At 46.7% G+C, this 12,353-nt stretch overlaps 1 protein-coding gene and 1 long non-coding RNA gene across 3 annotated transcripts in view; one reads left to right on the top strand and one right to left on the bottom strand.

Moving 5' to 3' along the window:
* AKR1D1 (aldo-keto reductase family 1 member D1) overlaps positions 1-9,126 on the bottom strand; it is a 34,870-nt gene extending 25,744 nt beyond the window's left edge. Inside the window, exon 1 of the mRNA XM_041487539.1 lies at positions 8,793-9,126. Coding sequence (XP_041343473.1) covers positions 8,793-8,885 — 93 coding nt within the window. The 5' untranslated portion in view covers positions 8,886-9,126. The remainder of the gene's footprint in view (positions 1-8,792) is intronic.
* A 6-nt stretch (positions 9,127-9,132) lies between these two features.
* LOC121364339 overlaps positions 9,133-12,353 on the top strand; it is an 80,665-nt gene continuing 77,444 nt past the window's right edge. For both annotated transcript variants that reach the window (XR_005956856.1, XR_005956857.1), the window contains exons 1-2: positions 9,133-9,508; positions 10,524-10,660. This is a non-coding gene — a long non-coding RNA (uncharacterized LOC121364339). The remainder of the gene's footprint in view (positions 9,509-10,523; positions 10,661-12,353) is intronic.

The raw sequence follows: 12,353 nt of genomic DNA, 5'->3' as shown, positions 1-12,353 counted from the left end.
TGCAGCTATGGAATGGAAAAGGTCTGTTTTCTGTTTGTTTACTTTTCAAAGAAAAATCCCTGGTGACCAGTTTCGAGTAGTGCTACTGTCCTAAAAGCTTATCTGGATTAACCCTCTATTAGTTTTGGATCTGGACTGATTAAACATGATACCCTGTGTTACAGACAGACATGTAGTTTGGTGGGTCATGCTGGTACCTGATCCAAAAGCTGTCCTGACTCCCAGACAAAGTTGTCACCTTCTAAAGGCCCCCTTGTTCCGGGAGCATTTTCCTGTGGAGCGCTCTTGCCGTGTCCAAGTCTTCACGTGTTGGTACTGTGTTTTGGGAGCCAAATGACACAGTGCCAGGGTAGCTGCAAGAGCCAGCCTCTCTGCTTGGATGAGGCAGGCATCACTGCACAAGTCCAGGCAATTATCTGGCTATCAATGGATTCATTAGTGCAAGTCCTCGGCTCTGTGTGGGGATACCTCTCTTAGTCCTCGAGCAGTCTGAAAATGTTTTCATGTAGCAGCTAGATGTCATCATAGGTTAGTGGTACTATCATTTTAAGAAGGGTTTTTGTTTTAGGTGTGCTGGAGTGGCCAGGGAGAGGGGAAGAAGTTGCTCTGACCACAATCTGCTCCTCATAACAAACTCAAAAATTCACCGTTTTCCAGGACCAGACATTTTTTGTCCATTTTACTCAGAAGTCCTCCCTTGGCTAATGAACTTTGTAGCTAGAAAGTTAGTCTTTCATTCACACTCATCTTCAAGGCTGGGCTCTTCCTCATTAGGAATTTTACATGTTGACCACTTCAGTAAGCAGTTTTTAATCTGCTACACATGATTAGACACTAGTTGTGTTCACAACTGGAAACAGAAGCCATTAGCACAAAGTAGAGATCAGTAATACTATAAATTTGTTTTCTGTTAAGCTTCAGGTTTCATGGAAATGAAAAATCAGAGAGATTTCATCAGGGAAGATACATGGAGGTAAAAGAGCATTTTGCAAATTCAACAATGTCTTAGAACCATGGGTTTGGTGCAAATCAAAGTATTAGGAATAAAGCTCATGTCTTCAAAAGTTGCATGCAAGAATCTTTCCTCCAGATTGACAGAGTGTGGTAAATAATTTTATCAAATCCAAATTTAAAATCTGGTTTAAGTACAGTTCTTATACAAAAGCTAGGAGTTTCTGAGTCTGCCACATTTCAGGAAAAAAAAAAGCATCTACCTCTTCTAATTACCTGATTTTTCTAATTATATGACTTAGGTTTTCTTTCTTAACAAGATAAAGATGCAATCTTGTATTTATGCAAGCCAAAAATGTTCCATTGTATAACACAAGATTACAGGGAGCTAGCAAGAACTGAGGCATCAAGAGGCAGTTGCAGGCAGAGGAGTAGAGGTCAAGGCTAAACATGAAGAAGGAAGTGTTAAAGACAAAGAAATGGAGGAAGACTGCTCCAGTGGCAGAACAGAAAAGTTGTACTGTTGAGGAAAAAAGGAGAATGCAAGATAAATCAGAGGTAGTAAACCTGCTGCTTGAGCATATAAAAAGGGAATTTTAAAATGTGTAACAGTAAGCTTTTAGCAAAAGTCATCAATGAAATCAGAACTTTTTCTGAGACTCTTTTGATTTAGTTTAACCTTTTAGTGTGTACCCTCACCTCTTTGTTATAAGAAGCTTGATCTGTGAAAGCACTCTTTCATGTATGAAACCACGTATTCCCTGGAATATTTGCCACCTCTGTAGCAAACAGCAAGGATGAATTAAGGCAATACTAGAGCCCAATTACTGCAGCTTCTTAACTCTTCACACAAGCTCTTGCCCAAGAGTGAAGTTGGTCTGTTGCCTGCTAAAAGCTGATGCCTGCTGCTGCACCTCCTCAAGGCATCTGGGCACCAAATATCAAGAAATCCTGCCTTTATCTGCTCTTGGCAACTGGGTCTTGCCAGTAACTGGCTTAGTTAAGGAATAAAATCTGAGCAATTAATCAATGAGGGCATCACTCAACACCAGGATACCAGCCACCGAAGGAAAGGCATGCCATCTGCAGTCTGTGCAAGCAGAATTGCCTCAGTATGGCTTAGTCCTTCAAGCACAAAACTAACTGAGTCACGACTCCGTGAGCGATCTGGCTGCAGATATTGGGTTTCAGGATAAAGATTATTCAGTGTGAAGGCTAAGAGTTTACTAACAGGCAGGCAAAGAGCCCTTCAGCACATGTAGTAGATCAGGCACAGTTGTCTTTCTGGGCTGCAGTAGTGAGTCTCCTTCCTTTCACCCCTGACTCAAGTGTAGAAATCTCCACTTGGACGTATGATTTTAGAATATCCTCAGAGACCAAGGGAGCATGTGGCTACCCTCTGAAACACCTCAGAAATCCCAACCCTGAGAGACCTCATGTTGCTACGTGTCGACCAGCCGTGGCTCTGCCACTCCAAAGTGCTCCCTGAAGACAAGAAGAACTAGTACTGCATGAAGTAATACTGCTGCTTAAAAAGCAAAGAGCTTGAGAAAGCCAGTGATGATTACCAAAAAGGAATGTGAAGGGACACAATGTCTTTTGGAAATGCTGGTTGGGAGATATAACCCAATAACCTTTGAAAAAATTATTTTGTTTCGGGAATTTTATTTACTTAAGTTCAAGGCATAAATAAGAGATTGTATAACCAAATATCCCAACTGATTCCCCCAGCTCTGCTCAAATTGGGTTCCCAATATTTTACCTCTGAAAAAATAATCCCTGGCCCACATCTCTGGTAATTTCATGGTTCATAAAGATCACTTCATTAGAGAGCTAACTTCATACTCAATACTTGCTGAGTTCAAACACATATTCATGTGTAATCATTTACCTTAAAAGGACCAAGGTATTTTCTTTACATATTTATTTTAATAGCAAGTCATGGGAAATAAGATAAGGCTGTAAGAACACTTGGATGTTAGAACAGTCCTGCTCTTGTCTTTGCCTCTCTCATCTCTTTCAAGAAAAAATCCAGAAGCCAAGTTTACCTCAGGAGGAAGACAGTTGTCTGAGTCAGAGTAAATTTACAGATAAGAAATCAAGAAGCTGAAGCCTTTAAGCTCAACAGTGTCTGCAGAGTGTCACTTCACCCAAGAACGTTCAATACGTGATTCATTTTGTAGGTCAGGCCAGGTGACTTCCTTTACAAGTCACCTGAAATCATTGCTATCTCCAGACAATCCTGTTTCAGAAGCCAGTGGTGGCTTTCTAGGAGAAAAACAGAGGGGATTAAGTTGTGTGTAATTCCTCCCTTACTACAGCTCAGAGATCCAGATTCCATCATGGGGACAAATCACTTATTACCTCTTTTGACTTAATAGCAGCCTATGACAGCTCCAAAGGCAGGCAGCCTGCATCTGGGGTGCAGCCAGTACCGTTCAGAGTGATTGAAAAAGTTTGTGCCTGCACATCCTTGTGCAAGGAACTTCCTGGCATAAATGATCCTATGAGAGCATTAGAGGCTGTTAGACCTGTACAATGAAAAATTACTCTGTTCAGCTTCTAGCTTGGGTGTAAAAAGTAATTCAGAGTGCCAAAACAATGTTTTTACTTATCCAAACCAGATTTTTTTAACTTGGTCACTCAGACTGGGTCTGGGAGCCCTGGATGAACTTTTCCTCTCCCTGATTGAAACCAGCAATTTCTTCTTAAACAAAACCCAGACTGTCTGGGCACTCACAAGGGTTACTTTGTGGTAGTTAAAGATTTGGGAAATGGGTCTCTCTTCCTCCTGGCTGGATGCCATACCAAGTTCTTCAGCATCCAGTGCTGTGGGGCTGGTGGGCAGTGTGCTTTCCCATGGGCAGAGTGCTCCTCCTGCTCCAGCCTGTGCATGTTTCTTCTTGCCTCTCTAGCTATCACCTACCCCACAATCTTGTTATTTCCCTGAGCTGTCTGATATGAATTTAATCCCCAGAGGCTGAGAGGAGGACTGAATCTGGTTTCCCACCGCCCATGTGGATTCCCTTACCAGCAGGCTATTCAGGGAAAGGCAACTGCTACCTCCAAGTGCTTTAATAATTCTTTGATTCCTCAGCTTGTACTGCCAGTGCCCAAAATGAAATGCTTTGCCATTTGTTTTGCCTGAAACTATTCCACAAAACTGCTTCCAATTTATGAATGGATTTGGCTACCTCAGAACCTCATTTTTAGCTAAGTTGCAACTTGCCAACAGCCCTCACCCAGTGCTATTCTTGAGCACTTTGCCCAATCTTATGTTTCAGAAGCAGCGCCTGTGTACAGTGCGGTTGCTACAACCTTCTCTCCAAGACCTGTCCTCCCTCAGTCAAAACAGGAAGGCAGGAGAGGAGCTGTGGCCAAGGCCCCTTGACCTTCCAGGGAAACAGCGAGTATTTATGTGGAGACACTGGACTGATGATCTTAGCTGTGTTGACAGGGATGAGTTATAAAGTGAAGCAGGCATAAGTGCAGTTTTAACGAGGCATAGGATTTCCAGGATTTAGGAGTGTTTTTAGCACCTTTCCCCTCTAAGACTGCTCATCCCCACACTTCATCTGCTTCCAGATGGGTACCAGTACCACTCAATGGGCTGTGCTGGGAGCTAAGAATCAGTGCTGGGAGATTATGGGAGGCTGCCATGGACTGGTCTGGTTCTGCTGTAGCCCAGGGCAATGTCAGGGGCTCATCCAGGGGCCTATCCTTGTCTACCACCCTTCCCTATGGGACTGCTCTCTCCCTCCTCCCACCCATCTATTTAATACCCTGGAGAATTGGGTCAATGGCTTGGGGGCCCTCAGGGAGGGGGAGCTGGACACGGTGCATCGGCTGGAGTGCTCCTGCACTCACAGGGCTTTGCCAGAAGGATCCACAGAGCCAAACAGAGGTAAAATTTGCCTCAAATTTTAAAGCTGTCTGGAGTACATTGGTAGTCCTGATTCACAGTTCCCACTGTGGTTCCCACCCAAACCCATGAGGAGAAGGAATATTTGGGGAAGGAAAGAAAGAGCAGGGGAAGGAGTCAGTGACTGAGATTTCCACTTTTTTACTTGTGTCCATCCTTGGTAGGATAAACAGCCTAATTTTCTTATGTAGGCAAGAATCTAATACAAATCATACATTTTCTTCCTTGCATGAAGGAGAATGCAAAACCAACTTCAACACACTGAAATCTGCCTGCAGAAGAAAATTAAGCTTAATAATTATGCAATTATTGCATTCCTTTATTTTCAAATAAAGACAGGAAACTTGAATTAAACCTGTAAAAAATTTTTATGTGCTTCTCTTGATAAATAACCCAAGTTTATGACTAATTCTATTCTGTGACCCAGTGAAGACTCCTTCCTGTTAGCAGATGAACTGATAGCCAATGGATTCATTGTACTTTCTTGCTGTGGTAGGAGAGTAAATCAAAAAGAAACCCTCCACATTGCATTTGCAGCCTCAAAGAATTAGCTGAATTGTCAGGCCAGCCTCCAACCAGTCAGAAGAAAGGCTCTCTTACATCTAGGTGGTAAGAGCATTCAATTAAAATCAGTCTGATTATCAAACAGACCTTTTCCACAGTGGTCCAGCTCTGCTCCTGTTGAGTGATGTACTATTTTGAGTCAGTAAACTTCCACAGGGGGACTTTCTGTCAATAGATGTATTTTTTGTTGAGTATTTCACAACCAGAGAAGCATGACTTATCTCCCAAAGTTGTCTTTGAGAGAACAATTAAGTTATTTAAGATGAGCAAGGCAAGCTGCTGACACATTTCAGTTTTGAAGGCACTGCTGTTCAGTTTATGCAGACAAAGCCTGAAACGTGAAAGCTGGCCTCCTGCCTTTGTTTTCTTCTAACTGACTGCCGGAGAAGCAGATTTCCCTGTTCCATGGCTAACTAGATCTGCCTGGTTGGCTTAACCAGTGAGCACATTCCTGCACTTCAGGAAGAACACTCCGGGCTCATTATGAGCTACTGGGCTACAGCCTGACACTAGGAAAACAGATTTGTTTTGGACAAGCTGCTCTGACATGGAGGTGCCAGGATGAATAACCTTTGGGGGAAAAAAAAATCAAAACAAACCAGCTTAAATCAAAAACCTGCCTCCAAGAGCAAGATGAATAATCTGACAAATGAATGGCTCTGTATTTTATATCAAAGCACAAAATAGCTAGAAGTTGCAGGGATCTGACTCATGAGCAGAAATAGAGTGCTGGGGCTGGCTTGAGCTGTCGCTACTGCCAGCTGCCCCCACTGCCGGAGAATGGCTCAGATGCTGCTTCTTAAGAAATTCAGCCACAAAAGGCTACAGCTAAGCATTTTAAGGGAAACGTGTCAGCGCTAGTTTATAGCCTCACTCCTCAAGATAAACCTTGAAACGGTCCTGGGTTGCCACAAAGCCTTTCAGCTGTTGAGGCAGGAGGAACAGGAGAGACACCTCGCCAGGCATCCCGTTGGAAGTTGCAACAGGCACAAGTCAGCACTCGGCAAAGCAGCTTGTCCCAGCCAAGCAGCAGTCTGCTGCCAAGCAAGGAGTTGACAGAAGCCCCCACTCCCCACCCCCCTTATCAGCAAAGAAGCCTTTTTGAAACGGGCAAATTTTAAGCTGTGACCTATTTAAACATCCTGCCCCATCACCGACCAGCAGCACAATTCTGCAACAAATCCCACAGCACGCTGGTGCTGCTGTGTTTCCCCAGCTGCTCTCTGTGACAAGTTCTTCGACTCAAATAGCAGTCCTAATCCTAGCGTAAAGCCCCAGCCCAGCTCCGCCAGATAAACACACATTGTTTCACCTGGTCTTCTGTGAAAATGAGACTGTGGCAAGTGCCGTATCACTGCTATTTTCTCTACCTCCTCTCAGATCCTCCTCCCACCCATAACTTTCTAACGTGTTTATTGTGTAGAAGGAGAAAGCTCAGAAAATCAAACTCCTACAAACGCAGGGGGAAGGAGAAAGAGTAGTTGGATATGCGCACCCATCCCCACTGAGGGTACAGTTACACAGCGGCTTCAATCGCTCTAAATTGGAGTTGCCGTAGCAATGCCTGCCCTGCCTGCATTATCCTGTCCTCCCTAAAGCAAAAAGCTACCTGGGACTCATTCTGCTGAAAACCAGCCCTACCTAAAAATTATTCATTTTGGCTCATTGAGCTCCATGCAAAGGCTTGCTGTACACCTTGAACCACGGGAGGGCAAAGGAAGGAGCCGTCAGGATTTTGCAGGATGGGGGGAGAAGAAGCATATCTGTTGCTCTGTTGATTTTGGGACAGCTGGATTCCTGCAGAATGAATTCTTAGCAGGGTAACAGCAGTGCCGAGAAGCTGCCTCCGCAAGGGGAATCCCATCCAGCTCCCCTCTCAGCTCCGTCAGGTTAATTGCCACTCTGTGCTCCCTGCCTGATGCCATCGTATTGGGCCACAGCTTGTCTGGGCTGCAGGTGGGAAGTGCATCAGGGTAGGAGTTCTTGTGCTGGCAGCTGCATTTTTCTTAAAACTAGGGCAAAAATTGCAACTTGAGGGTTGGGAGCATGATGTACACGTCTGGAAAAAGATGCTTCAAGTTCATTCAGAGCTATTTTGACACTGATTTATGCAACATTCTGCTTTGCTATATCAAAACTCCTGTTGGAGACCTTAATTTTGTTTCCTTAACCATTATTCAAAGAATGCACTAGCTGAAAATATCTCCTGAAAGTTTAGAGATGTGGGGGACGATGCCCGGGCTCTAAAGTCATGAATTTGTATTGATTCTCCTCATGTAAACCAGCATAATTAACTGGTGAGATTTGCAGTCCTGGGGACGTCTTACACCCTTTCTGCATCATTCATGCATTGCCTGCAGTAGTGTTTGTTGAAAGTTCGACACCGTTATTGATGCACCATGGTACATTTAGTGGTTGGTAAATGGCTTTAATCAAGAGTTTTCTTTACAAAGGTACTTTTAAATACCTTGTGATATGTGGAATCATACACACACATTGCATCGCATCTATTACACAAGAAGGGTTCTGGCCACGATGCCTCTTTTCCAACTCTTCAAACAAACAAAAAAGAGAACTGATGAAACATCAGGCAGTTTAGGAGAGCTTTAAAGGGCAGTGGCTACTGAATTGCCTTTGCGCTCCCAGGTCCGCAGAGGGAAGAAGCATCAGGTGTGCTTCCCCATCCTCCACGGGTGCAGCCGACCGGCAGGGTCAGATGAGATGCCTGCCCGGCGCAAAACCGGAGGATGTAGAATATTTGAGAGTGGTTTGGCCGCTGGCAGTCAGCTGTGGGAGCCGCAGGAATCAGGATGCAGGATTTTGGGTCTTTGTTTCAGGAACATTACTTGGAAAGTATCGGGGGCAGCCGCAAGGCGGTCCGAAATCCCTCATCTTAATCTACTCTCGTCGCAGGGGGCTAGACAGGGGAGATGACGGCACCGTCCCTCCTGACTCCGGGGGGCCGAGGGCTCCCGGCCGGCTTGCCGGAGGTCCCATCCCTTCCCGACCCGCGCATTGCACGGCAGCGTCCCGAATCCAGGTCCCCCACGCCCCTGCCTGTGTACGCCCAGCGGCGCGGGGCGGTGGGCGACAGTGGCAGCTGCCGCACACTGCAAACTGGGCAGCATTTTTTTCTTATTTCTTCCCACCTTTTCCTCATCTGCGGGCCGCGCACTGCCCGCACTGCTCGTTGTAGAGCTGGGTCTTTAACTTCGCACGGGAAAAGGAGCAAAGAGAGAAGTAGCCGGGACGGGAGGAAAGGAGCAGGGTAGTCGCGGCTCGGGGGACTGCAGCGAGGACATCCGGCACCTGCCCCCGCCCGCGGCGCGGGGTGTCCCGGCGCCCCCGGACTTACTTTCTGCGGGTCGGCGTAGGTGCCCAGCCCCAAGAGCGGGATGCTGTTGCCGTCGCTCAGCGGAATGCGGTGGCTCTCGGCGGTGAGGTTCATCGTGCCGGCAGGTAGGGCAGCCCCGGACCTGGGGCTGATTCCGCAGGGGGCGGGAGCCGCCGCTTCGCAGACAACACAGCGGCCCTTGGCACCGGCACCCACCGACGGCTGGACGGAGCGAACCGGCGGTGGCTCTGGGGGGACCGAAGGACGAACTGCCCTCTCCCGCCGCCGGGGAGCGCCTTTTTGGGGGGCTGAGCCACGTGTGCCCGCGGCTGCCCTGCACCGCGCCCCGCCGCGCACCGCCCCGGCCCCGCCCCGGCTCCGCGGCCACCGGCTCCCCGCGCACCGCCCCGCGCCGTGACGGCCCCGCCGCGACCCCCGCGGGGGGATCCGGCGGGGGCTGCGCGCACGGGAAAGGCTGCTCCGTGCTAGCCTCAAGGCGGGCCCGTGGGCCATCAGCACCTTGAGCGGCTTGGGGCGTTGCTGCCCAGTGGTCAGGGAGCCCTCGCGGGCTGCCCTACCCGGAGCTGCCGACAGCACGGCACCGGCTTCCCGTGGTTTGGGGTGGCAGGTCTTGGAAGTTTCCCCACAGACGTGTAGAACAGTTTCCACCTCTCCATTCCAGTGGTTGAAATCCACTACCGTAGAGGCAAGGAGGGAAGGAAGGAAGTCCCAGATTGGTGAGTAGTTTCTCTGCTTCAGTGTGAGTCCCAAATTACAGTGAATGGACTCAAGTTCCTCATGGTCTGGTTCTGCTCCATAGTGTAAAAAATGTATGTATTTCCTAATGCTGATAGCCCAGAAGGAGACAATATCCTTTATAAAATTAATCACATTCTTACTGTCTCTTCTGGTCCTCATGAAAAGCTCGGGGCCATGCTTTTACACCACTGTGAGCCACCTGCTTTGTGACATCTATGCTGAGTTCTCCCCATTTGATCTGGAAGTGCATGGTCTTTTATGTCTTCCTAGATCAACCTGTAATTAAGCCCTCGGGGAACATTATTCCTGAGCCATAACAATGGTCTTTGGCTGGCAGTTTATTTTATCTCCTCTAATACCCTACTTGGCTTTCTGTGCATGGTAATAGTTCATCAGGTTATGCAATTCCAAGAGGGGTTAATGGATCCATCATGATATGTTATCTCTGCAGTTCTTGAAATCAACAGGTGTGCACTAGTTTGCATTCAGGGAAAGGGTTAGTTGCTGCTTGGGCTGGGAAACTACCTAGATAATACCCTACCATGAGACTCTTTCAGTGTCACTGGTTAGATACCTTCAAGGGTCTCCAGAGAAGATGGAAGAAGTGCCACTTGCACATTTAGGAATGTTCCAAGAAATACAGGACTAAGCCAGCTAGATCCCAACCCAAAAATTTCTAGTTAGGATGTCCTGCAGGACAAAAGTGGTGTGTGTAAAACGCTCCTTGGAAAGTGGACACAGTGTGACTGAGGTTTTCTGAGAGCCTGTGTGGACAGCACAGTGCAAAGAGCTGCCTCTAAGGTGGCTGGGTTGCATTTCAAGGAGGGGAAGCTGAGGCAGACTTCAGCCTGGCTGTAGTTACTGCCCATCCACCTAGACCCTGTCTGCGTGTTGCTGGGAACTGTGGGTACCTGCAGGAGGAAGGAAAACCAGTGACCACCTCCATGCTCCCCTGTTGTTCCCATGTAACTGATTACCACTTTCTTGCTACAGGAGCAGCTCCGATCTCCTTTCTCTGTGCCAACCACACTCTAGGAGGACAGGTCAATGCCAGCTGCATGTCTAAGCTATAGACATCACTCTATTGTATTAACAACAGAGGAGCAAACACATGGAGAGATGGAAATCGGGTGAGTAGAGAAGAGTCTGATGTGGCAGAGGACATTCAGGGACCTACTTATTTCCAGTCCCATGCTAGCATTCCATGAAGAGGCTCTGCTGCCCAGTGGCTGATTCCTATCCCTTAACTTCTATGCTCCAAGTCCACTCCACAACCTGCTTTTTCATAATTCCTGTTAATCCAGCATATTTTGGGGAGTTTTAAGGCACGGTTTTGGCTTGTTTGCTTTGGGCTCGGAGCACATCCAGTTTACTCATGTGCTCTGGCAAGAGAGCAACGCATGCCCGGAGCTGCGCGTGATCCCGAGCTAAGCAAAGCACGGCTGTGTCTGCGGTGCCTGTCCTGGGGAGAAGAGCAAGTGCAAGGAGCCTCTCTGGCAGGAGTACACGAGCCTGATATGTGATAGCCTTCAACAACTGTGAAAGAAGGATTGATGGACTTGCCATAATTCACAGAATGGGGGAGCTTGGGCAGGAGAAGGACTTGTGCTTCTAGGAAAAGGCAGGCAAAGTGGTACATCACCATCAAGGCAAGCCAGCCACACCAGGCACTCCTGCCCTGCCACAGGCACAAGCCCCCAGCACTCATCAGGGTAACAGGCAAAAGTTGCCTCATTTCCAGCTTCACTGCTAGACTGGTCCTTACAAGACTAGCCAATGTGCTTGCCCCAGAAATTGGAGAGAGGCAGAGGGTTTTACAAGTCCTTTCCTCCACTCCTACACCATAACTGACAGCAAATAGTGTGAACACCTCTTGCACATGAGACTTTTAAAGCCCCATAGCTGCTCTAGCTCCCTACTCTGTTGTTCCAGTGCCTTTGCAGATTTTATATGAAACCCCAGAAAACAGATAGAAAAATGCATTTTTCCCCTTTTACATCCAAGTTACTATCTAAAAAAAAAAAAAAAATGCATATTTCATAGAAGCTAGAAAACTAGCAGGTTTTCAGTTGATAATGAATATCCTTTAAAGAACAAAGGAAGCCGAATAATGGAGCCTGGAGCCTGTCACATGAAATTCTTGTTAGTAATAATTTCTGTTAGCTGTTCAGGAAAGCACAGTTCTCAATTTTAGAGGATAAATGACTTAACCAGACTTTTTATGAGGACACGGTATCTAGCAACTCTGACTGCAAAACAATGTAAGTTTCTAGAGGCAAAGCGTTGGCTGCTGGTTGTTGTCGATCAGTAACAATTCAGGAGCTTTTATAAAATGCAGATGTGATCTCAGTTCTTTCTCTAGGAAACAAAAACAATGAAGTTTCAGCCTGGCCTGACTAGTAAGTAATGAGTGCTGCCATCCTATCAACATAAGTTTGCCTTCTCTAGTGAAGCTCTTAAATCACACAAAAACACCTTCAGAAGCAACTAAGGTAGGTTTGTGATTCACGTCTTGGTGGTGCAGGATTTTAGAATTGCATTAGTCATCTCAGACCTAAGTAAAGAGCAAGGATTTCAAAAGCAACATCTTATATGTGTTCTGTTCCCCACCCCCTGAATCTCCACACAAATAAGGTAGATTAAAAAAATAAAAAGAAAAATTAGATCTAAGTTTTTGCAGGAAAGTGGGTCAGACATTTGAGGATTCTTGCTGTTAAAAACTTGCTGAAATCTCAGGTAAAGAAAGTACTTAACGGCCTCCTTACCTGGGCAAAACTGGTAAGGGATCTTTTAAAGAAGTAAAGAGGTCACCTTTTTACTCAT

Source organism: Pyrgilauda ruficollis, unplaced genomic scaffold, assembly GCF_017590135.1.
Source record: "Pyrgilauda ruficollis isolate IOZ18807 unplaced genomic scaffold, ASM1759013v1 scaffold80, whole genome shotgun sequence".
In the NCBI taxonomy this organism is placed as follows: domain Eukaryota; kingdom Metazoa; phylum Chordata; class Aves; order Passeriformes; family Passeridae; genus Pyrgilauda; species Pyrgilauda ruficollis.
Note: the sequence above shows the minus strand (reverse complement) of the source record. Positions and strands in the feature narration are given on the sequence as shown.